This window comes from Oncorhynchus nerka, linkage group LG13 (assembly GCF_034236695.1).
Source record: "Oncorhynchus nerka isolate Pitt River linkage group LG13, Oner_Uvic_2.0, whole genome shotgun sequence".
Lineage (NCBI taxonomy): Eukaryota > Metazoa > Chordata > Actinopteri > Salmoniformes > Salmonidae > Oncorhynchus > Oncorhynchus nerka.
The window spans coordinates 13,595,653-13,618,838 of NC_088408.1; the positions used below are offsets into that span (position 1 = coordinate 13,595,653).

Genomic DNA, 23,186 nt, shown 5'->3' on the forward strand with positions numbered 1-23,186 from the left:
GATACTTTTGAAAATGATTACTTGGAGGATTACTTTTAAATTGAAAAAGTACGTTTGCGAGAAAATAGTTTTTTGACACTTTTCTGTTTTCTCAATTTAATTCAAATCAGCATTGAAAAAAAAGCGCTAGTTTAAGTTTGTTCCTCCTGAGTGAGTCTGACCACAGGTCCGAGACCACAATGATGACACCAAATGTGTGGGAAAAGAGCAGGAATAGGCTTTTGTAGGCTACAGTCCAAGCTACGTCTTCCAATGGTGCGACTGCTGTCGGAATCCAAAGATTATCCAAGTTGAATAAACTCTTGGAGGTAAAGGAGGACAGCAGTGATGTAGTCTACAGCGATACAGATATCACTTATTATTGATATCTACATAGAGTATTGATGTGAATCACACTGCTGTGCTCTCATTTAGCTATTTGCACCTTATGGATTGTGGATGACTCTTCACAAATCTAAATGTGTAGTTGAACCCAATAATGGTTGAATTCAAGAAGTCTAAGCTGCCTATCAATCATTGGTTTTGAAACCAATAGACAGCCAGTGAAAAATGTGCTCTTGCAACAGCTACATAGTGCAGATCCCAGCCTATGGAATAAAAGTGGAGCTTTTATAAACTCAGCAAAAAAATAATTGTCCTCTCACTGTCAAGTACGTTTATTTTCAGCAAACTTAACATGTGTAAATATTTGTCTGAACATAACAAGATTCAACAACTGATACATAAGCTGAATATGTTCCACAGACATGTGACTAACAGAAATTGAATAATGTGTCCCTGAACAAAGGGGGGGGGGTTAAAAATCAAAAGTAACAGTCAGTATCTGGTGTGGCCACCAGCTGCATTAAGTACTGCAGTACATGTCCTCCTCATGGACTGCACCAGATTTGCCAGTTCTTGCTGTGAGATGTTACCCCACTCTTCCACCAAGGCACCTGCAAGATCCCGGACATTTCTGGGGGTAATGGCCTGAGCCCTCACCCTCCAATCCAACAGGTCCCAGACGTGCGCAATGGGATTGAGATCTGGGCTCTTTGCTGGCCATGGCAGAACACTGACATTCCTGTCTTGCAGGAAATCACGCACAGAACGAGCAGTATGGCTGGTGGCATTGTCATGCAGGAGGGTCATGTCAGGATGAGCCTACAGGAAGTGTACCACATGAGGAGGAGGATGTCTTCCCTGTAACACAGAGCGTTGAGATTGCCTGCAATGACAACAAGCTCAGTCCGATGATGCTGTGACACACCACCCCAGACCATGACGGACCCTCCACCTCCAAATCTATCCCGCTCCAGAGTACAGACCTCGGTGTAACGCTCATTCCTTCGACGATAAACGCGAATCTGACCATCACCCCTGTTGAGACAAAACCGCGACTCGTCAGTGAAGACACTTTTTTGCCAGTCCTGTCTGGTCCAGCGACGGTGAGTTTGTGCCCATAGGCGACGTTGTTGCCGGTGATGTCTGGTGAGGACCTGCCTTACAACAGGATTACAAGCCCTCAGTCCAGCCTCTCTCAGCCTATTGCGGACAGTCTGAGCACTGATGGAGGGATTGTGCATTCCTGGTGTAACTCGGGCAGTTGTTGCCATCCTGTGCCTGTCCTGCAGGTGTGATGTTTGGATGTACCGATCCTGTGCAGGTGTTATTACACGTGGTCTGCCACTGCGAAAATGATCAGCTGTCCGTCCTGTCTCCCTGTAGCACTGTCTTAGGCATCTCACAGTACGGACATTGCAATTTATTGCCCTAACCACATCATGCCTCCTTGCAGCATGCCTATGGCATGTTCACGCAGATGAGCAGGGACCCTTGGCATCTTTCTTTTGGTGTTTTTAAGACTCAGTAGAAAGGCCTCTTTAGTGTCCTAAATTTTCATAACTGTGACCTTAATTGCCTACCGTCTGTAACCTGTTAGTGTCTTAAAGACCGTTCCACAGGTGCATGTCCATTAATTGTTTATGGTTCATTGAACAGGCATGGGAATGTGTTTCATAGACTTAAAGGGGCAATCTGTAGTTGCTACATCCATTTATAAATTATATATATATATATATATATCCATTTATTCTTGAAGCTTATAGCTTATAAATGTCTCATGAGCTTAGTTTAACTGTCCCACTCCATGAGAACCCAAAATATATGTTTTTTTATTACAATGTTTGTAAACATTGTAAATGTAAACAAACACTATAGCCTCATAACATGGTTAAAACAATATGTTTTACATAATGGATGGTCAGTCCTTGCAATCATAGCTCTGTCTATTAATCTGAGAGTGGTTACATTTCTCCAGGCCCATCCCTCAGCTTTTTTCCAAAACAGAGGCAGGGCACCCATTTTGTTATTGTTTCATCTGTGGAGTTGCCCTTTAAACAGCTGCATATTATCAAGATATCAAAGTGTCACCAACAAAAAGGTAAACAACAGGCCGATAGCAAATGCAGCATACGACATTCATTTTTCACATGTAAATAGCCCTTTTCAGTAGTGCTCAAAGCATGCCATTCCATGAGCACAGCATTTATTTTCCAACTCAAATCAATGAGCCCAACAGAGTAGGGCTGGGTAATAAATCCTTAGTCTTGGGGTCATGCTCAGGTAAAACTGTTTGGCTAATCTATACTTCCATATTTCAAAGTCCTGTTCTTGAAGATCAAGGGGTATAACATTTATTGGAATGACTGGAATTCTGATAGACTTTGGTTTTTAATGTAAAGATTTAATTGAATCGTATTATTATATGTAGTAGAAAGCGATGGGTTAGAAGAAGCCGACGTAACCAACCCATGAAGTAACATTGAACATCCATATATGGCCAGCTATGTAAACTTTAACATTGATTTATGCTGCAACAGATATCGTTCAATTGGTAACATACATTTTTGTCTTCTTCTAATGCCTCTTAAGGGGAAAGTAATCTAAAAGTAATGGAAGGTAATCAGATTACATTACTGAGTTTGGGTAATCCAAAAGTTACGTTACAATTTTGGACAGGTAACTAGTAACTGTAACAGATTACATTTAGAAAGTAACCATGCCAACCCTGGGGCCACAGAATAAATACACATTATGTAAATACTGTGGCGTTGTCTGTGATGTCATAATGAAATATATTGTAAGTGCTTTATTGGCTAAGCCCAGCTGCTTTCTGGTTCATTTCTAATGGGGAAGACGAGGATAATAATTCACATTGTTGCCCATAGAGAATTGTTATAATACATTACGCTACTACAGCACACTAAAGCCTGTTGCAAGCCAATATTTGCGTTCCAAATTGCACCGTATTCCCTATGCAGTGCACTACTTTTAAACAGGGCTCATATAGCTCTGGTCAAAAGTAGTGCACTAGCAGGCCATTTGGTAAACAGTCAATACCAATGAGTGAATAAAAGGAATAGGAATCATGTACAACAGGGGCTCTGGAGTATATTTTATGTAATTTCTTCCTCAGTTAGTTACAGTGTTTTCAACTTTCATATTTTGTAAATAGAGACTTAATTGAATATGCTTAATTTGGGTTTGTGCTCATTAGGAGCTGAACTCAGAAGGGACCTCGTTGTTTAATTTGTGAAAAGTAAAGATTTCAGCTTAGCGGCTTGGGTAATGAACGTGGCACAGCAAAACACATTGATTCTGTATCACAGCCTTGAAATAATAATAGCTTCTGTGAGAGAGGAGCATGACGATGCAAGACCAGACCATGGGTAAATGTCCAACCGTTTCTTCTTGAACTCAAACAACCTTTCATTCAATTCAATCAAAGAACTATATTCTTGCTGTGTTTACAGTATTTCTGAGGGAGACTGTTCAAGAGTCATTAGCCCTGACCACGGCACCCTATTCCCAGGGCACTGGTGAAAAGTGGTGCGCTAGGGAATTAAGGTGCCTCCCCCTCCCCTCTTCACATTTCCCTCTTTGAACAGGGACCTGTCATTTAAACATCCATGTACAGTACAACCTTGCAAGCATACAGAACAGCATGTGTGTCGAGCATATTTTAGCTGTGGCTCCAGCATAGCACATATCACACTGCACAGCATGGGAATAATTTCATCTCTCGCTCTCCCTATCTTTCTCACTTTCTCTCCCTACTTCTCTCCCTACCTCTCTCCCTCTCTCTTTCTCTCTCCCTAACTCTCCCTACCTCTCTCCCTGTCTCTTTCTCTCTCCCTACCTCTCCCTATCTCTCTCCCTCTCTCTTTCTCTCTCCCTACCTCTCTCTCTCTCTCCCTACCTCTCCCTACCCCTCTCTCTCTCCCTACCTCTCCCTACCCCTCTCTCTCTCCCTACCTCTCCCTACCTCTCTCTACCTACCTACCTCCCTCTCTCTCTCTCTCTCTCTCCCTCTCTCTCTACCTCTCTGTACCTCTCCCTACCACTCCCTACCGCTCTCCCTACCCCTCTCTCTACCTCTCCCTACCTCTCTCCCTCTCTCGCTACCTCTCTCTCCCTCCCCTACCTCTCCCTCTCTCCCTCCTCTCTGAGTGTTAGTTAGCCCCTCCCCGATGACCTTGTCCTCAGCAGCAGCAGCAGTGATTAAGGATCAGGGCCAAATACCATTTCCTTTTTACCAATTCCACAGGAAGATAAGTGACTGCTGTTTGATACAGGCTGCTTGATACGGGCCCACCGGGCAATTAGACCGCACTGTGGCACCTCATCCCAAACAGAACCCTATTTGATATATACTGCACTAGGGGCCCTGGTCAAAAGTAGTGCACTATGTAGGGAATAGGGTGCCTTTTGTGACGCAGTCTGTGACTGCCAGCCTGCTACCCTTCTCCCAGTGCTTTGTTAGTGCTCTCTATGTACAGAAGCCAGGCCAGATTATTAAATACCTGATAGAGGAAAATATGGTTGAAATGACTAATTATGTATACATTCCAATCAGAAACTGACTAGTCCAAATGCTATAATGTACTGTCCCTCTTGCTCCCTTTCACAATTGTATATAATGTAGTCAGGAAGTTTAGTAACAATGAAGGTCTGTTCCTTAAGTTCATTCAGTTGTACAAATCTCCAGGTGGTGGGAACGGGCCATCTCCAAAATGGTCGGGAATGTTGATTTATGCTGACTGACCTTGACTTCGTGCTGATAACGCGGAGGCTTGAGAATTAGAGGGGCCCTCTGTTTGTGAAACGGAACGTTTGGAAAACGCTGACGTCATTTTCAGTTTATAACCTGTGGTAATGTGTGTAAGCATTTAGTACTCTCTGGAATTAAACACTTTTTACCTGGCTTTTAAGACTGGTCTCGATCTACTTCATGCATAATTAATGAACTTACACCTCATTAATGAATAGAAACGAGTGTGAAATTGGTTTTGGCAATTAAAGCATAGAGGAATCTAAAATTCCTCTATCAATACCCCGCACAACCTATTGCCTTGAAACTGCAATGCGAGACGGCAGTGTGAACAATGATATGTATTTTCTACTTCTTTTTTTGTTATTTTTCTTTTATCCTCTGCGGTATCTATGACCTGAGAGGAAACAATAATGCTGAACGGAGGAAGTCCAGGAGAGGAGAGGAGAGGAGAGGAGAGGAGAGGAGAGGAGAGGAGAGGAGAGGAGAGGAGAGGAGAGGAGAGGGCCCACTAAGGGTTGCTCTTTGGAAATATCAATATTTGATCTTGGAAATCACTTAGGTCATGGTTTTGGATTTATAGTTGGTTATAGAACCCATTTAGCTGTAATACAGCTTCCACATTAAGGAGCACAGTAAACATCTGAAAACTAACCTCTGCGGGTCTGTAATGGTATTATCGTTGTGTTTAATGGGGTGCTGGTGTTCTATTGCAGCTCTATATTATCTATTATCTCTAATGTATTTGGTTTTAACGAAAAGCAATCATGTAATTGTAGACCTCATCCAGCAGCATCACACGTTACCACTCCACTGAGACATACAGCAACGTCCACATCTGAGAACAGGACTTGTCGTCCAGCTGTTAATAGTATACGTGCCACCATATAGTTCCCCCTCCACCCCGCCCCTCCTCTCTGCCTCCTCCTCTCTATCCCCTCTCATCTATCTGTGAGGGAGTGAGTGAAAAGACTTGTGGCAGCCTATTGATAGTTATAAGGCTGAATGCCATCGATTCCCCTTGTAATACAAACCTCTCCTCTTATCGTTCTGTCAATGCCCAGATCAGACATGATAACACAGATCAGACACAATCGAAATGAAAGCTTCCTTCAAGGAGATGACTTTCTGAGGGAGTGGATTTTATTTATTTTAATCACTGCCCTGGGTCTTCTTCTTTTTTTACCGGAGGCCTTCTACTAGCCCTCCAACACCACTTCCAGCAGCATCTGGTCCCCCATCCAGGGACTGACCAGGACCAAACCTGCTTAGCTTCAGATGCAAGCCAGCAGTTCCAAGGTAGTATGCTGCTGGCTGGAGAGGACATTAGAGGAGAGGAGAGGAGAGGAGAGGAGAGGAGAGGAGAGGAGAGGAGAGGAGAGGAGAGGAGAGGAGAGGAGAGGAGAGGAGAGGGCGAAAGGTGAGGCTGTACGTATGTATTTATAACCCATGGAATGCTGTATGTGGAAACATATCCCTCCTCCATATCTCTCAAACCACAGAGGAGCTCAAGGTTACCGCGACAACAACAGGAACATGCTTCTTATCCCGTGTCTTACATTTGCCCTTCTTCTACTGTGTGGCCGGCCACTCTGATCTCCACGACGACAACTCACACCGCTAGAGGATAGCCATGAAAACGGTCAGAGAGTATAAAAGGCAGACCAGACCTTGAGTTGGAATTGATTCATGCTTCCTTTGTTCTCACCCCCAAAAACAATCTCAACGCCATGGGGGGTTGTGCTCTGTTGTCGCATTGTAAATAAGGCAAACTGGGTTTTGATGGTTGAGATGATATCTGGCCTTGTTGGATTCTGTTGTCCTACCCATTTCCCTCCTTGTCGTCTGGGCAGAAAACAGCAGGGTATATGTTAAGATAAAAGTCTTGGTGTAATATGCAACTACCCTTGCTCTGTGATGTCCCCAATATATGTGAATATATGGACAGAGTTAACCATCCCTTCCCCTAGGCTCTGACACAAGCCTGTACCATCTCATAATTGATGTAGAAGCCAATCTGGGGTTTCAGCAGATCCGGTTATAGGTGTAAATTTTTGCCTGTGTTGTTCTAACCCAAAGGGAAAATAAAGTGTTAGGACTCAAATGCAACCCTAATCCCTATATAGTGCACTACTTTAAACCAGGGCCCATATAGTTCTAGTCAAAAGTAGTGCACTATATAGGGAATAGGGTGCCAGTAGGGACCCGTTACATGTCTGCTCCACTATATCTCATCAGAGTCTGTAGAGCTGGAGGGTTTATCCGGCTAATCAGATCACAGGCATATAGGATGGCCCAGAGCTGTAAACATCCAAATGTAAATAAAGAAATACACCACTAACCTCAGGTATGAGACACTTCTACAACGTGCACTACTAACCTCAGGTATGAGACAGTTCTACAACGTGCACTACTAACCTCAGGTGAGAGACAGTTCTACAACGTGCACTACTAACCTCAGGTCTGAGACAGTTCTACAATGTGCACTACTAACCTCAGGTATGAGACAGTTCTACAACGTGCACTACTAACCTCAGGTATGAGATAGTTCTACAACGTGCACTACTAACCTCAGGTATGAGACAGTTCTACAACGTGCACTACTAACCTCAGGTATGAGACACTTCTACAACGTGCACTACTAACCTCAGGTATGAGACAGTTCTACAATGTGCACTACTAACCTCAGGTATGAGACAGTTCTACAACGTGCACTACTAACCTCAGGTATGAGACAGTTCTACAACGTGCACTACTAACCTCAGGTATGAGACAGTTCTACAACGTGCACTACTAACCTCAGGTATGAGACAGTTCTACAACGTGCACTACTAACCTCAGGTATGAGACAGTTCTACAACGTGCACTACTAACCTCAGGTATGAGACAGTTCTACAACGTGCACTACTGACCTCAGGTATGAGACAGTTCTACAACGTGCACTACTAACCTCAGATATGAGACAGTTCTGCAACGTGCACTACTAACCTCAGGTATGAGACAGTTCTACAACGTGCACTACTAACCTCAGGTATGAGACAGTTCTACAACGTGCACTACTAACCTCAGGTATGAGATAGTTCTACAACGTGCACTACTAACCTCAGGTATGAGACAGTTCTACAACGTGCACTACTAACCTCAGGTATGAGACAGTTCTACAACTTACACTACTAACCTCAGGTATGAGATAGTTCTACAACGTGCACTACTAACCTCAGGTATGAGATAGTTCTACAACGTGCACTACTAACCTCAGGTATGAGATAGTTCTACAACGTGCACTACTAACCTCAGGTATGAGACAGTTCTACAACGTGCACTACTAACCTCAGGTATGAGACAGTTCTACAACGTGCACTACTAACCTCAGGTATGAGACAGTTCTACAATGTGCACTACTAACCTCAGGTGAGAGACAGTTCTACAACGTGCACTACTAACCTCAGGTATGAGACAGTTCTACAACGTGCACTACTAACCTCAGGTATGAGATAGTTCTACAACGTGCACTACTAACCTCAGGTATGAGACAGTTCTACAACGTGCACTACTAACCTCAGGTATGAGACAGTTCTACAACGTGCACTACTAACCTCAGGTATGAGACAGTTCTACAACGTGCACTACTAACCTCAGGTATGAGACAGTTCTACAACGTGCACTACTAACCTCAGGTATGAGACAGTTCTACAATGTGCACTACTAACCTCAGGTGAGAGACAGTTCTACAACGTGCACTACTAACCTCAGGTATGAGACAGTTCTACAACGTGCACTACTAACCTCAGGTATGAGATAGTTCTACAACGTGCACTACTAACCTCAGGTATGAGACAGTTCTACAACGTGCACTACTAACCTCAGGTATGAGACAGTTCTACAACGTGCACTACTAACCTCAGGTATGAGACAGTTCTACAACGTGCACTACTAACCTCAGGTGAGAGACAGTTCTACAACGTGCTCTACTAACCTCAGGTATGAGACAGTTCTACAACGTGCACTACTAACCTCAGGTATGAGACAGACAGGTGAAAGGGGTCCAACAATGTAACTCAGTTGTTATACATCCTGTAGCTCTGCTACTGAAAACTGTGTGAAACATCAGTGAATATTCATCATGCACAGAGTGAATCAGAGAAGTATCTACAAGGACTTAGGAAAAGTTGTTAATCACCACAAAGTAGTTGGAATTAGAGGGCTGGCGTTTTTAGCTCAATGTTTTGGTCTGAATGTGATTCATTCTGCACCTTTTAAGAGGGTCAAGCCTGATTGCGGGTCTAGCTGGTGATTTGTTCCGTTGCGATTGGCGTGGTAATTATAGGCTTGTTCTGATAACGGTGGCTACAGCACGAGACTGCTGTGATGATTTCTAGAAGCACTGATTAGTTCCGTAAAAAGAATGCTCCATCTTCACCATTTTGTAGCCTTACTTCTCCCACAAGGAGAATGGCAAGCCTGTGTGCATGCGTATCGTACGTCTATCTGTATTGATCTCAATGAGATTATTTTAGCATGCTAGGCTGTTATAATGACATCCATAGTCTCAGTACTGATTGTGTCATTCCTTTGTTGTTTTAGGGGCTAAAGATGATATAAGAGCGTTATATGGTGAATGTCAGATAGTCCTCATATCTAAAGCTTAATGCATCCTCAGCCTTGCATTATTCACATCGCTCAAAAACACATGGACGCACACACACACACACACACACACACACTGTAATACCCTCCGCCTCACACACACACACACACACACACACACACACACACACACACACTGCATCGCCACCCTGTAATACCCTCTGCCTCACACACACACACACACGGTCACACACTCCCGCTTGCAGGAAAGAAGATGAAAGACAGTTTGTTGAGAGTAATTGCAGAAAAAATAAATCACTTTTCTGCCAAAATATATCCCACTGCATGTTATGGAGATTTAGCCAGAGAATTGGATTCCTCCAGCTGTGAAATCCCTTTCTGTGTTCTTGCCGGCCATACACATCATTATTCTACACTACAGAATACTACAGAGCCAGGCAACACTATTTCTCTCTTCAATGCACTACAGAGCCAGGCAACACTATTTCTCTCTTCAATGCACTACAGAGCCAGGCAACACTATTTCTCTCTTCAATGCACTACAGAGCCAGGCAACACTATTTCTCTCTTCAATGCACTACAGAGCCAGGCAACACTATTTCTCTCTTCAATGCACTACAGAGCCAGGCAACACTATTTCTCTCTTCAATGCACTACAGAGCCAGGCAACTCTCTTCAATGCACTTTTTCTCTCTTCAATGCACTACAGAGCCAGGCAACACTATTTCTCTCTTCAATGCACTACAGAGCCAGGCAACACTATTTCTCTCTTCAATGCACTACAGAGCCAGGCAACACTATTTCTCTCTTCTCTCTTCAATGCACTACAGAGCCAGGCAACACTATTTCTCTCTTCAATGCACTACAGAGCCAGGCAACACTATTTCTCTCTTCAATGCACTACAGAGCCAGGCAACACTATTTCTCTCTTCAATGCACTACAGAGCCAGGCAACACTATTTCTCTCTTCAATGCACTACAGAGCCAGGCAACACTATTTCTCTCTTCAATGCACTACAGAGCCAGGCAACACTATTTCTCTTCAATGCACTACAGAGCCAGGCAACACTATTTCTCTCTTTCAATGCACTACAGAGCCAGGCAACACTATTTCTCTCTTCAATGCACTACAGAGCCAGGCAACACTATTTCTCTCTTCAATGCACTACAGAGCCAGGCAACACTATTTCTCTCTTCAATGCACTACAGAGCCAGGCAACACTATTTCTCTCTTCAATGCACTACAGAGCCAGGCAGCACTAGAGCCAGGCAACACTATTTCTCTCTTCAATGCACTACAGAGCCAGGCAACACTATTTCTCTCTTCAATGCACTACAGAGCCAGGCAACACTATTTCTCTCTTCAATGCACTACAGAGCCAGGCAACATTTCTAATTTCTCTCTTCAATGCACTACAGAGCCAGGCAACACTATTTCTCTCTTCAATGCACTACAGAGCCAGGCAACACTACTCTTCAGAGAGCCAGGCAACACTATTTCTCTCTTCAATGCACTACAGAGCCAGGCAACACTATTTCTCTCTTCAATTCAATGCACTACAGAGCCAGGCAACACTATTTCTCTCTTCAATGCACTACAGAGCCAGGCAACACTATTTCTCTCTTCAATGCACTACAGAGCCAGGCAACACTATTTCTCTCTTCAATGCACTACAGAGCCAGGCAACACTATTTCTCTCTTCAATGCACTACAGAGCCAGGCATCACTATTTCTCTCTTCAATGCACTACAGAGCCAGGCAACACTATTTCTCTCTTCAATGCACTACAGAGCCAGGCAACACTATTTCTCTCTTCAATGCACTACAGAGCCAGGCAACACTATTTCTCTCTTCAATGCACTACAGAGCCAGGCAACACTATTTCTCTCTTCAATGCACTACAGACCCAGGCAACACTATTTCTCTCTTCAATGCACTACAGAGCCAGGCAACACTATTTCTCTCTTCAATACACAGGCAATTTTGCTTTTGAAAATGTTGCGTTCCATTATAGTCATTTACTTCACCTGCCTAGCGTGTGTTTATTGATGTTTCTGACCATCTCACAGAGAGGAGTGTGATTCATGCGTCGGCTCCTTGGTTTTGCATCAGCATCAAGATGGTGAATAAAGCTCAAAATCTTGACTATCTCAGATAAAATCACGGTGGGTTTGACTTTGAATATAATTCATGTCATGAAATGCACTCTGATCTGCATTATATTCAAAGAAATAGAGGACATGAGTGATTCAGAACCTGTTCACTTAGATGATGTTTTCTCAAACCTGTATAAACTGAAGCAACCTAGCTAGACTCCCTCCTTTTGCCAATCCACAACTCAGCGATGCCTGTCCACTTATATTGGACTTACCAAGCCTGTGTAAGGTGGAACTAACCCCAAGCTCCCTTCTTTCCTCGAAACCCCTCAAATATTTTCTGTTTCAGTTCAATACTAGTGTTCTGCTAGTGTTCTAGTGTTCTGCAAGTGTTCTAGTGTTCTGCTAGTGTTCTAGTGTTCTGCTAGTGTTCTGCTAGTGTTCTAGTGTTCTGCTAGTGTTCTAGTCTTCTGCTAGTGTGTTAGTGTTCTGCTAGTGTTCTAGTGTTCTGCTAGTGTTCTAGTGTTCTGCTAGTGTTCTAGTGTTCTGCTAGTGTTCTAGTGTTCTGCTAGTGTTCTAGAGTTCTGCTAGTGTTCTGCTAGTGTTCTAGTGTTCTGCTAGTGTTCTAGTGTTCTGCTAGTGTGTTAGTGTTCTGCTAGTGTTCTAATGTTCTGCTAGTGTTGTTATTCTAGTGGTCTAGAGTTCTGCTAGTGTTCTAGTGTTCTGCTAGTGTTCTAGTGTTCTGCTAGTGTTGTAGTGTTCTGCTACTGTTCTAGTGTTCTGCTAGTGTTCTAGTGTTCTGCTAGTGTTCTAGAGTTCTGGCCTCTATGTGATGTCGGGTCATAGAGAGAGGAGAGATTACAAAGCCCAGTGAGAGACAGATGTTTCAGGCTGAGAAATTTGATAGCTTTGTTGTTGTCTGACACAACAGCCTGCTGCCTCACATCCTACCTCCTCTGGTCCTGCTGTTGGTTTATTCCTCCTAGGCTCAGACAGAAAGCATAAACCTACCGTCTGTCTCTCCTTCCCTCTACTTGCTGACAGACCACCCCACTGCCCGCTACATGGCGGCCAATCTCCTCTGGTTCTGTTGTGGGCTTGTTCTCTAACTCTGCTGTGAGACTATGAAATATATGTCCTGGAGTCCGACATGACAAAGATATTACAACACAACCTGCCGACCGTCCTATAGTGGCCCATTTCTCCCATCATCTCCCAGTGTCCTATAGTTGGTTAATCTTTGAGACATGTGTTCCCTCTGACATGGTGGGTTAGTCTCTGAGACATGTGTTCCCTCTGACATGGTGGGTTAGTCTCTGAGACATGTGTTCCCTCTGACATGGTGGGATAGTCTCTGAGACATGTGTTCTCTCTGACATGGTGGGTTAGTCTCTGAGACATGTGTTCCCTCTGACATGGTGGGTTAGTCTCTGAGACATGTGTTCTCTCTGCCATGGTGGGTTAGTCTCTGAGACATGTGTTCTCTCTGACATGGTGGGTTAGTCTCTGAGACATGTGTTCCCTCTGACATGGTGGGTTAGTCTCTGAGACATGTGTTCCCTCTGACATGGTGGGTTAGTCTCTGAGACATGTGTTCCCTCTGACATGGTGGGTTAGTCTCTGAGACATGTGTTCCCTCTGCCATGGTGGGATAGTCTCTGAGACATGTGTTCCCTCTGACATGGTGGGATAGTCTCTCAAACATGTGTTCTCTCTGACATGGTGGGATAGTCTCTGAGACATGTGTTCCCTCTGACATGGTGGGATAGTCTCTCAAACATGTGTTCTCTCTGACATGGTGGGTTAGTCTCTGAGACATGTGTTCTCTCTGACATGGTGGGTTAGTCTCTGAGACATGTGTTCTCTCTGACATGGTGGGTTAGTCTCTGAGACATGTGTTCCCTCTGACATGGTGGGTTAGTCTCTGAGACATGTATTCTCTCTGCCATGGTGGGTTAGTCTCTGAGACATGTGTTCCCTCTGACATGGTGGGATAGTCTCTCAAACATGTGTTCTCTCTGACATGGTGGGTTAGTCTCTGAGACATGTGTTCTCTCTGCCATGGTGGGTTAGTCTCTGAGACATGTGTTCCCTCTGACATGGTGGGTTAGTCTCTGAGACATGTGTTCCCTCTGACATGGTGGGTTAGTCTCTGAGACATGTGTTCTCTCTGACGTGGTTGGTGGGTTAGTCTCTGAGACATGTGTTCCCTCTGACATGGTGGGATAGTCTCTCAAACATGTGTTCTCTCTGACATGGTGGGTTAGTCTCTGAGACATGTGTTCCCTCTGCCATGGTTGGTGGGTTAGTCTCTGAGACATGTGTTCCCTCTGACATGGTGGGATAGTCTCTGAGACATGTGTTCCCTCTGACATGGTGGGATAGTCTCTGAGACATGTGTTCCCTCTGACATGGTGGGTTAGTCTCTGAGACATGTGTTCCCTCTGCCATGGTTGGTTAGTCTCTGAGACATGTGTTCCCTCTGACATGGTGGGTTAGTCTCTGAGACGTGTTCCCTCTGACATGGTGGGTTAGTCTCTGAGACATGTGTTCCCTCTGACATGGTGGGTTAGTCTCTGAGACATGTGTTCCCTCTGACATGGTGGGTTAGTCTCTGAGACATGTGTTCTCTCTGACATGGTGGGATAGTCTCTCAAACATGTGTTCCCTCTGCCATGGTTGGTTAGTCTCTGAGACATGTGTTCCCTCTGACATGGTGGGTTAGTCTCTGAGACATGTGTTCCCTCTGACATGGTGGGTTAGTCTCTGAGACATGTGTTCTCTCTGACATGGTGGGTTAGTCTCTGAGACATGTGTTCCCTCTGACATGGTGGGATAGTCTCTGAGACATCTGTTCCCTCTGACATGGTGGGATAGTCTCTGAGACATGTGTTCCCTCTGACATGGTGGGTTAGTCTCTGAGACATGTGTTCCCTCTGACATGGTGGGTTAGTCTCTGAGACATGTGTTCCCTCTGACATGGTGGGTGAGTCTCTGAGACATGTGTTCCCTCTGACATGGTGGGTTAGTCTCTGAGACATGTGTTCCCTCTGCCATGGTGGGTTAGTCTCTGAGACATGTGTTCCCTCTGACATGGTTGGTGGGTTAGTCTCTGAGACATGTGTTCTCTCTGACATGGTGGGTTAGTCTCTGAGACATGTGTTCTCTCTGACATGGTGGGTTAGTCTCTGAGACATGTGTTCTCTCTGACATGGTGGGTTAGTCTCTGAGACATGTGTTCTCTCTGACATGGTGGGATAGTCTCTGAGACAGACATGTTCCTTCTATCATGGTGGGATAGTCTCTGAGACAGACATGCCTTCCTTCTGTAAAGAGAATGTAGCAGGGTTTTCTCCCAGCCACAGAGACATGTGTTCTATACTTTGAGACTTATTGGAGAACGGGTGAGAGCTGCAGGTACCCCCTCAGGCACAGAGGCTTCGAACATGTTCCCTGTGCACAGTGGGTCAGACATGGGCTCTACATCAGTACTTCCCAATCCACTCTAATCAGGGAACATCAGACGTTCCACCTTTTTGTTTTAGCCCCAACTGGCACCTGATTCAATTAGTCAAGGGGTTGATGATTAGTAGACTAATGGATTCAGTTGTGCCTGTTCAGGACTATAACAAATATGTGAAACGTCTGGTGGTCCCTGAGGAGAGTGTTGTGAAACCCTGCTCCACATAAAAGTAGATGGGTAAAGGCATATGAATGAATCGCCTGAAGCTGAAAACAAAAAGCCTAGAACGTTTTGGGCTTAGAATGTGTCGGCATTAGAATGTCTCGGGTTTAGAATGTCTCGGGTTTAGAATGTGTCTGGTTTAGAGTGTGTCTGGTTTAGAGTGTGTCTGGTTTAGAGTGTGTCTGGTTTAGAATGTGTCAGGTTTAGAAAGTGTCGGGTTTAGAATGTGTCTGGTTCAGAATGTCTGGTTTAGAATGTGTCTGTGGCAGGTTTAGAATGTGTCAGGTGTAGAATGTGTCTGGTTTAGAACGTGGCAGGTTTAGAATGTGTCAGGTGTAGAATGTGTCTGGTTTAGAACGTGGCAGGTTTAGAATGTGTCAGGTTTAGAATGTGTCAGGTATAGAATGTCATGTGTAAAATGTGTCTAGTTTAGAATGTGTCAGGTGTAGAATGTGTCAGGTGTAGAATGTCAGGTGTAGAATGTGTCTAGTTTCGAATGTGTCAGGTGTAGAATGTCATGTGTAGAATGTGTCTAGTTTAGAATGTTTCAGGTGTAGAATGTCAGGTGTAGAATGTGTCTAGTTTAGAATGTGTCAGGTGTAGAATGTGTCTAGTTTAGAATGTGTCAGGTGTAGAATGTGTCAGGTGTAGAATGTGTCAGGTGTAGAAAGTGGCAGGTTTAGAATGTGGCAGGTGTAGAATGTGGCAGGTTTAGAATGTGGCAGGTTTAGAATGTCAGGTGTAGAATGTGTCTGGTTTATAATGTCAGGTGTAGAATGTGGCAGGTTTAGAATGTCAGGTGTAGAATGTGGCAGGTTTAGAATGTCAGGTGTAGAATGTGTCTGGTTTAGAATGTCAGGTGTAGAATGTGGCAGGTTTAGAATGTGGCAGGTTTAGAATGTGTCTAGTTTAGAATGTGTCAGTTGTAGAATGTGTCTGGTTTAGAATGTGTCTACTTCAGAATGTGTCTGGTTCAGAATGTGTCTTGTTCAGAATGTGTCTTGTTTAGAATTTGACTGGTTTATAATGTGTCTGCTTCAGAATGTGTCTGGTTTAGAATGTGTTTGGTACAGAATGTGTCTGGTTCAGAATGTGTGCACAATTGGCCTAGCGTCGTCCGGGTTAGGGAGGGCTTGGCCGGTAGGGATATTGTCTCATCGCGCACCAGCGACTCCTGTGGCGGGCGGGGCAGAGTGCGCGCTAACCAAGGTTGCCAGGTGCACGGTGTTTCCTCTGACACATTGGTGCGGCTGGCTTCCGGGTTGGATGCGCGCTGTGTTAAGAAGCAGTGCGGCTTGGTTGGGTTGTGTATCGGAGGACGCATGACTTTCAACCTTCGTCTCTCCCGAGCCCGTACGGTAGTTAGTAGCGACTAAAACAATTGGATACCACGAAAATTGGGGAGAAAAAGGCATAAAAAAAAGAAAAATGTGTCTGGTTTTAGAATGTATCTGGGTAGAATGTGTCTGGTTTTAGAATGTATCTGGGTAGAATGTGTCTGGTTTTAGAATGTATCTGGGTAGAATGTGTCTGGTTTTAGAATGTATCTGGGTATAATGTGCCTGGTTTAGAATGTGTCTGGTTTTAGAATGTATCTGGGTATAATGTGCCTGGTTTAGAATGTGTCTGGTTTTAGAATGTATCTGGGTAGAATGTGTCATGTTTATAATGTGTCTGGTTTAGAATGTACCTGGGTAGAATGTGTCATGTTTATAATGTGTCTGGTTTAGAATGTACCTGGGCAGAATGTGTCTGGTTTTAGAATGTATCTGGGTAGAATGTGTTCGGTTAGAATGTGTCTGGTTTTAGAATGTGTCTGGGTATAATGTGCCTGGTTTAGAATGTGTCTGGTTTTAGAATGTATCTGGGTAGAATGTGTTCGGTTAGAATGTGTCTGGTTTTAGAATGTGTCTGGGTATAATGTGCCTGGTTTAGAATGTGTCTGGTTAGAATGTGTCATGTTTATAATGTGTCTTGTTTAGAAAGTATCAGGCTCAAAGCTGAAACAATATTTCCAGGGTACCAGTGTTATGAGGTGATAAGATACTGTATGTGTTGATAGTAAAGCTGAGATGTGAGGGGAGAGGCTGAGATTGGCGTAGCAGCCTTTGAAGTCTGGGCTAGTTTTCCTTTTCTGCAACCTGCCATCCGAATAACCAGCACTCAGCATCTTCTCTCAGTAATAACCAGTCTTTTTACACACATAATGTGACTTCAGTGAATAATATCATATTTACCGAGGGCAACATTTTACACCAATTCAGGTTAGTGAGTTTCCCTTATCTTTTTTCCTCCGTTACTTATTTGTTCACTCTCAGCCCCCCACCCACCCACCCACACAATCACAAACACACCGCATCACCCTCTCTCTCTCCCTCTTGCTCTCTCTCTCTCTCTCTCTCTCTCTCCTTGACAGGACCAGCTTGCTTAGGGGGCTCTTCTCCAGGTTAATTTCTCTGTAGGTGATGGCTTTGTTATGGAAGGTTTGGGAATCACTTCCTTTAAGGTGGTTGTAGAATGTAACGGCTCTTCTCTCTCTCTCTCTCTCTCTCTCTCTCTCTCTCTCTCTCTCTCTCTCTCTCTCTCTCTCTTCTATGAATATATGTATAATAAATGGACTCCGTAACCGTGGAGTCCGTGTGTGTGTGTTCGTCTTATCAGGACAGCGGGGCCTAGAAGTAGCAGCTGTAGAGATGGATGTTGTGGAGGTGGTGGGGGAACCAGCCGCGGCGTTTCATTAGTCTGTCAATTATATTATATTTAGAGTGTAACAGTGTGGTGGTCCAGCTCTCCAAACTCAATAAGCCCTCTGATATCATAACCCTGCTCTGTGACACCTCTTATTTTATCGCCCTGCTGGTCCCTTCTAATAAACGTCTCTCAGTCGACACTCGCTAAGCACCAAGCGCTCCACTCAACGCGGCACCACGCTGAAATACGACCCCTATGTCCTCCCCGAGTCGGGCCCGAGAGAGGGGGTGAGGCGAGGGGGTAAGAGAGGTGGTGAGGCGAGGGAATAAATCAGAATTGTGGGATACTGAAGGCTCGCGTCCCAAATGGCACCATATTCCCTATACAGTGCACTGCTTTTGACCAAATTGCTTTTAACCAATGCACTATATAGGGAATAGGTTGCCATTTGGGACACCCATCGTCCCCCATTCCTCCTCTGCTGCACACATCACAGCATGTGAGTTTGGGCAAGGCTGATCTCTAGCTCTGGGTGCTTCCTTAGAGGCCATTGACTGTAGAGGAGAGGAGGAGAGGAGGCCAGATATCTAGTATTGGCTGTCTTGATATTTAGTATAGGCTGGCTAGGTATTTAGTATAGGCTGTCTAGATGTCTAGTATTGACTGTCTAGGTATTTAGTACAGGCTGGCTAGGTATTTAGTACAGGTTGGCCAGATATCTAGTACAGGTTGGCCAGATATCTAGTACAGGTTGGCCAGATATCTAGTATTGGCTGTCTTGATATCTAGTATAGGCTGGCTAGGTATTTAGTACATGCTGTCTAGGTATTTAGTACAGGCTGGCTAGGTATTTAGTACAGGCTGGCTAGGTATTTAGTACAGGCTAGCTAGGTCTTTAGTACAGGCTGTCCAGGTCTTTAGTACAGGCTGTCTAGGTATTTAGTACAGGCTGTCTAGGTATTTAGTACAGGCTGTCTAGGTATTTAGTACAGGCTGTCTAGGTATTTAGTACAGGCTGTCTTGATATCTAGTACATGCTGTCTAGGTATTTAGTACAGGCTGTCTTGGTATTTAGTACATGCTGTCTAGGTATTTAGTACAGGCTGTGTAGGTATTTAGTACAGGCTGTCTAGGTATTTAGTACTGGCTGTCTAGGTTGGTGCATTCACCTTATGACCTCCAGTGGAACAGTAGTGCATCTAAATCTTTTCAGGGGAGGGGGTGAGAGGGATTACTTTATCCTATCCTAGGTATTCCTTAAAGAGGTGGGGTTTCAGGTGTCTCCGGAAGGTGGTGATTGACTCCGCTGTCCTGGCGTCGTGAGGAGTTTGTTCCACCATTGGGGGCCAGAGCAGCGAACAGTTTTGACTGGGCTGAGCGGGAACTGTACTTCCTCAGTGGTAGGGAGGCGAGCAGGCCAGAGGTGGATGAACGCAGTGCCCTTGTTTGGGTGTAGGGCCTGATCAGAGCCTGGAGGTACTGAGGTGCCGTTCCCCTCACAGCTCCGTAGGCAAGCACCATGGTCTTGTAGCGGATGCGAGCTTCAACTGGAAGCCAGTGGAGGGAGCGGAGGAGCGGGGTGACGTGAGAGAACTTGGGAAGGTTGAACACCAGACGGGCTGCGGCGTTCTGGATGAGTTGTAGGGGTTTAATGGCACAGGCAGGGAGCCCAGCCAACAGCGAGTTGCAGTAATCCAGACGGGAGATGACAAGTGCCTGGATTAGGACCTGCGCCGCTTCCTGTGTGAGGCAGGGTCGTACTCTGCGGATGTTGTAGAGCATGAACCTACAGGAACGGGCCACCGCCTTGATGTTAGTTGAGAACGACAGGGTGTTGTCCAGGATCACGCCAAGGTTCTTAGCGCTCTGGGAGGAGGACACAATGGAGTTGTCAACCGTGATGGCGAGATCATGGAACGGGCAGTCCTTCCCGGGAGGAAGAGCAGCTCCGTCTTGCCGAGGTTCAGCTTGAGGTGGTGATCCGTCATCCACACTGATATGTCTGCCAGACATGCAGAGATGCGATTCGCCACCTGGTCATCAGAAGGGGAAAGGAGAAGATTAATTGTGTGTCGTCTGCATAGCAATGATAGGAGAGACCATGTGAGGTTATGACAGAGCCAAGTGACTTGGTGTATAGCGAGAATAGGAGAGGGCCTAGAACAGAGCCCTGGGGACACCAGTGGTGAGAGCACGTGGTGTGGAGACGGATTCTCGCCACGCCACCTGGTAGGAGCGACCTGTCAGGTAGGACGCAATCCAAGCGTGGGCCGCGCCGGAGATGCCCAACTCGGAGAGGGTGGAGAGGAGGATCTGATGGTTCACAGTATCGAAGGCAGCCGATAGGTCTAGAAGGATGAGAGCAGAGGAGAGAGTTAGCTTTAGCAGTGCGGAGCGCCTCCGTGATACAGAGAAGAGCAGTCTCAGTTGAATGACTAGTCTTGAAACCTGACTGATTTGGATCAAGAAGGTCATTCTGAGAGAGATAGCGGGAGAGCTGGCCAAGGACGGCACGTTCAAGAGTTTTGGAGAGAAAAGAAAGAAGGGATACTGGTCTGTAGTTGTTGACATCGGAGGGATCGAGTGTAGGTTTTTTCAGAAGGGGTGCAACTCTCGCTCTCTTGAAGACGGAAGGGGCGTAGCCAGCGGTCAGGGATGAGTTGATGAGCGAGGTGAGGTAAGGGAGAAGGGTCTCCGGAAATGGTCTGGAGAAGAGAGGAGGGGATAGGGTCAAGCGGGCAGGTTGTTGGGCGGCCGGCCGTCACAAGAACGAGATTTCATCTGGAGAGAGAGGGAGAAAGAGAGGTCAGAGCACAGGGTAGGGCAGTGTGAGCAGAACCAGCGGTGTCGTTTGACTTAGCAAGCGAGGATCGGATGTCGTCGACCTTCTTTTCAAAATGGTTGACGAAGTCATCTGCAGAGAGGAGGAGGGGGGGGGGGAGGATTCAGGAGGGAGGAGAAGGTTGCAAAGAGCTTCCTAGGGTTAGAGGCAGATGCTTGGAATTTAGAGTGGTAGAAAGTGGCTTTAGCAGCAGAGACAGAAGAGGAAAATGTAGAGAGGAGGGAGTGAAAGGATGTCAGGTCCGCAGGGAGGCGAGTTTTCCTCCATTTCCGCTCGGCTGCCCGGAGCCCTGTTCTGTGAGCTCGCAATGAGTCGTCGAGCCACGGAGCGGGAGGGAGGACCGAGCCGGCCTGGAGGATAGGGGACATAGAGAGTCAAAGGATGCAGAAAGGGAGGAGAGGAGGGTTGAGGAGGCAGAATCAGGAGATAGGTTGGAGAAGGTTTGAGCAGAGGAAGAGATGATAGGATGGAAGAGGAGAGAGTAGCGGGGAGAGAGCGAAGGGTTGGGACGGCGCGATACCATCCGAGTAGGGGCAGTGTGGGAAGTGTTGGATGAGAGCGAGAGGGAAAAGGATACAAGGTAGTGGTCGGAGACTTGGAGGGGAGTTGCAATGGGTTAGTGGAAGAACAGCATCTAGTAAAGATGAGGTCGAGCGTATTTCCTGCCTTGTGAGTAGGGGGAAGGTGAGAGGGTGAGGTCAAAAGAGGAGAGGAGTGGAAAGAAGGAGGCAGAGAGGAATGAGTCAAAGGTAGGCGTGGGGAGGTTAAAGTCGCCCAGAACTGTGAGAGGTGAGCCGTCCTCAGGAAAGGAGCTTATCAAGGCATCAAGCTCATTGATGAACTCTCCGAGGAACCTGGAGGGCGATAAATGATAAGGATGTTAAGCTTGAAAGGGCTGGTAACTGTGACAGCATGGAATTCAAAGGAGGCGATAGACAGATGGGTAAGGGGAGAAAGAGAGAATGACCACTTGGGAGAGATGAGGATCCCGGTGCCACCACCCCGCTGACCAGAAGCTCTCGGGGTGTGCGAGAACACGTGGGCAGACGAAGAGAGAGCAGTAGGAGTAGCAGTGTTGTCTGTGGTGATCCATGTTTCCGTCAGTGCCAAGAAGTCGAGGACTGGAGGGAGACATAGGCTGGATGAACTCTGCCTTGTTGGCCGCAGATCGGCAGTTCCAGAGGCTACCGGAGACCTGGAACTCCACGTGGGTCGTGCGCGCTGGGACCACCAGATTAGGGTGGCCGCGGCCACGCGGTGTGTGGAGCGTTTGTATGGTCTGTGCAGAGAGGAGAGAACAGGGATAGACAGACACATAGTTGACAGGCTACACAGAGGCTACGCTAATGCAAAGGAGATTGGAATGACAAGTGGACTACACGTCACGAGCGTTGCGTTAAAAGAACGACAATAGCTGGCTGGCTAACCTAGGAAATCGCTCTAGACTACACAATTATCTTTGATACAAAGACGGCTATGTAGCTAGCTATGTAGCTAGCTACGATCAAACAAATCAAGCCGTTGTACTGTAATGAAATGAAATGAAAAATGTGATACTACCTGTGGAGCGAAGCGAAATGCGACCGGATTGTTGAGTGCAGAAGTTCTGTTCGGTAGACGTTGGCTAGCTGTTGGCTAGCTAGCAGAGTCTCCTGCGGACCGAGTGCAGATGCGACCGCTCGCTCCAACCCGGAAGTGCTCACGCTGGAGACTGGATGTGCTCTATTGCCTTTCTAGGTTGTCTTCTGGTGGGGTCAATCTTCCATACAGATATATTTAACTTAGGTGACTGTATGGGTCCACTGTCTGCCACAATGTCTGTGATGTGCAGCCTCTCACCATGTTCTCTGCTGTCTCTTCTCTGTCTGTCCCGGTGTCGCGCCTGCCCCGGCAGACGACAGATGACATAGTATCGTCGGCGGAGTGCTCCAGCGACGATGAGGATCTGGAGGAGTGTGATTCCGGACACGCAGGTGGGATGGGTGTGTCGAGTTGTGCTTTGCTCAGACCTACCACTCTATTTTTATTCCTTTGATTGATTTGCAACCAAAACCCCCCAAAAAGAGGATCGTTCTCTTCTAAGCATCAGGTCCCATGGGAGCCTAAAGTGTAACTTCAGAATACTCCCTAAAAGCACCATGAGATACAGTAGTAAGGGTCTGAGGGTTTCA

The 23,186-nt window shown here is 45.9% G+C and overlaps 1 protein-coding gene across 1 annotated transcript in view; it reads left to right on the top strand.

Annotated features, from left to right (window-relative positions):
- The window catches only part of LOC115123956 (neurexin-3b-like), a 474,303-nt gene that overhangs the window by 428,122 nt on the left and 22,995 nt on the right, over nt 1-23,186 (top strand). The window contains exon 19 of the mRNA XM_065026202.1: nt 22,910-22,988. Coding sequence (XP_064882274.1) covers nt 22,910-22,988 — 79 coding nt within the window. The remainder of the gene's footprint in view (nt 1-22,909; nt 22,989-23,186) is intronic.